Source organism: Ammodytes marinus (assembly GCF_949987685.1).
Source record: "Ammodytes marinus genome assembly, chromosome: 1".
NCBI lineage: Eukaryota > Metazoa > Chordata > Actinopteri > Uranoscopiformes > Ammodytidae > Ammodytes > Ammodytes marinus.
Window position 1 is genome coordinate 39,663,232 of NC_137230.1, and position 2,500 is coordinate 39,665,731.

A 2,500-nucleotide genomic window follows, 5' to 3' on the forward strand; every position below is an offset into this window, starting at 1 on the left:
TGTGTGTGTGTGTGTGTGTGTGTGTGTATGTGAACAGGAACTGGTGTGCGTTTGTCGTCACTCGGTCGGTGAGTTGTGTGGTGGAAGACGGAGTGGAAACGTACGTGAAGCCGGAGTATCGTCCGTGTAACTGGGGGAGCGGACAGTGTAACAGAGTGGTGATGTAAGTACACACACACACACACACACACACACACACACACACACACACGCACACACACGCGCGCTCACACACACACACACACACACCCACACACACACACACACACACACACACACACCATGCACGCTCACACGCACACACACACACACACACACACACACACACACACACACACACACACACACACACATACATACACACACACACACACACACACACACACACACACACACACACACACACACACACACACACACACACACTTGACAGCAAGGACGTGTAAAACGCAGTGTTCAGCGATCAGATGAAGGAGAGGAGACGTCTCCGTGCATGTTTTTTTTTTGCTTTCGATGTTAACGGGTCAGACCGTCATTACTGTCCCGTGTCAGTTTGGCGCGACACACAGCTGACAGTGTGTCAGCTTGAGCCTATTCTCCTCGCGAGCTGTGCGTCCAGCAGCTAAAATACAGTGAACATTATATCTTTCACATCGTAGGCTACAAGCCACAACACGTGACATTGACATATTTAAACAACAATAATGTGTGTTTTTATTTTTTATTTACAGGCCTAGATGTATTTATTCATTCATTTGAACCCCATATTAATCAGGCAGTAGTGTTACTTTGTGCTTCCTGCTTCTCTCCACCCCAGAATGTACACTCAACAAAAATATAAACGCAACACTTTTGTTTTTGCTCCCATTTTTGATGAGATGGACTTAAAGATCTAAAATTCATTCCAGATACACAATATTACCATTTCTCTCAAACTTTGTTCACAAATCTGTCTAAATGTGTGATAGTGAGCACTTCTGCTTTGCTGAGATAATCCATCCCACCTCACAGGTGTGCCACATCAAGATGCTGATCTGACATCATGATTAGTGCACAGGTGTGCCTTAGACTGTCCACAATAAAAGGCCACCCTGAAATGTGCAGTTTTGTCTCACAGCAAAATGCCACAGATGCCACAAGCATTGAGGGAGCGTGCAATTGGCATGCTGACAGCAGGAATGTCAACCAGATCTGTTGCTCGTGCATTGAATGTTCATTTCTCCACCATAAGCCGTCTCCAAAGGCGTTTCAGAGAATATGGCAGTACATCCAACCGGCCTCACAACCGCAGACCACGTGTAACCACACCAGCCCAGGACCTCCACATCCAGCAGGTTCACCTCCAAGATCGTCTGAGACCAGCCACTGAGACAGCTGCTGAAACAATTGGTTTGCATAACCAAACAATATCCGCACAAACTGTCAGAAACCGTCTCAGGGAAGCTCAACTGCATGCTCGTCGTCCTCATTGGGGTCTTGACCTGACTCCAGCTCGTCGCCGTAACAGACTTGAGTGGGCAAATGCTCACATTCGATGGCGTCTGGCACGTTGGAGAGGTGTTCTCTTCACGGATGAATCTCGGTTTACATTGTTCAGGGCAGATGGCAGACAGCGTGTGTGGCGTCGTGTGGGTGAGCGCTTTGCTGATGTCAATGTTGTGGATCGAGTGGCCCATGGTGGTGGTGGGGTTATGGTATGGGCAGGCATCTGTTATGGACGAAGAACACAGGTGCATTTTATTGATGGCATTTTGAATGCACAGAGATACCGTGATGAGATCCTGAGGCCCATTGTTGTGCCATACATCCATGAACATCACCTCACGTTTCAGCAAGATAATGCACTGCCCCATGTTGCAAGGATCTGTACACAATTCTTGGAAGCTGAAAATGTCCCAGTTCTTGCATGGCCAGCATCCTCACCGGACATGTCACCCATTGAGCATGTTTGGGATGTGCTTGACCGGCGTATACGACAGCGTGCACCACTTCCCACTAATATCCAGCAACTTCGCACAGCCATTGAAGAGGAGTGGACCAACATTCCACAGGCCACAATTGACAATCCACAAAATAAAATCTATGCGAAGAAGATGTGTTGCACTGCATGAGGCAAATGGTGGTCACACCAGATACTGACTGGTTCTGAGTCCCCAGACCCCCAATAAAGCAAAAAAATTCACATTTCAGAGTGGCCTTTTATTGTGGACAGTCTAAGGCACACCTGTGCACTAATCATGATGTCAGATCAGCATCTTGATGTGGCACACCTGTGAGGTGGGATGGATTATCTCAGCAAAGCAGAAGTGCTCACTATCACACATTTAGACAGATTTGTGAACAATGTTTGAGAGAAATGGTACAATTGTGTATCTGGAATGAATTTTAGATCTTTAAGTCCATCTCATGAAAAATGGGAGCAAAAACAAAAGTGTTGCGTTTATATTTTTGTTGAGTGTATGTCCAATGAATGAATGACATCAGATCACATGTGGTTTGC

The 2,500-nt window shown here is 46.5% G+C and overlaps 1 protein-coding gene across 1 annotated transcript in view; it reads left to right on the forward strand.

Moving 5' to 3' along the window:
* LOC307252035 (EMILIN-1-A-like) overlaps positions 1-2,500 on the forward strand; it is a 30,008-nt gene that overhangs the window by 6,776 nt on the left and 20,732 nt on the right. The window contains exon 2 of the mRNA XM_080029569.1: positions 38-163. Within this exon, the coding sequence (XP_079885695.1) occupies positions 38-163 (126 nt within the window). The remainder of the gene's footprint in view (positions 1-37; positions 164-2,500) is intronic.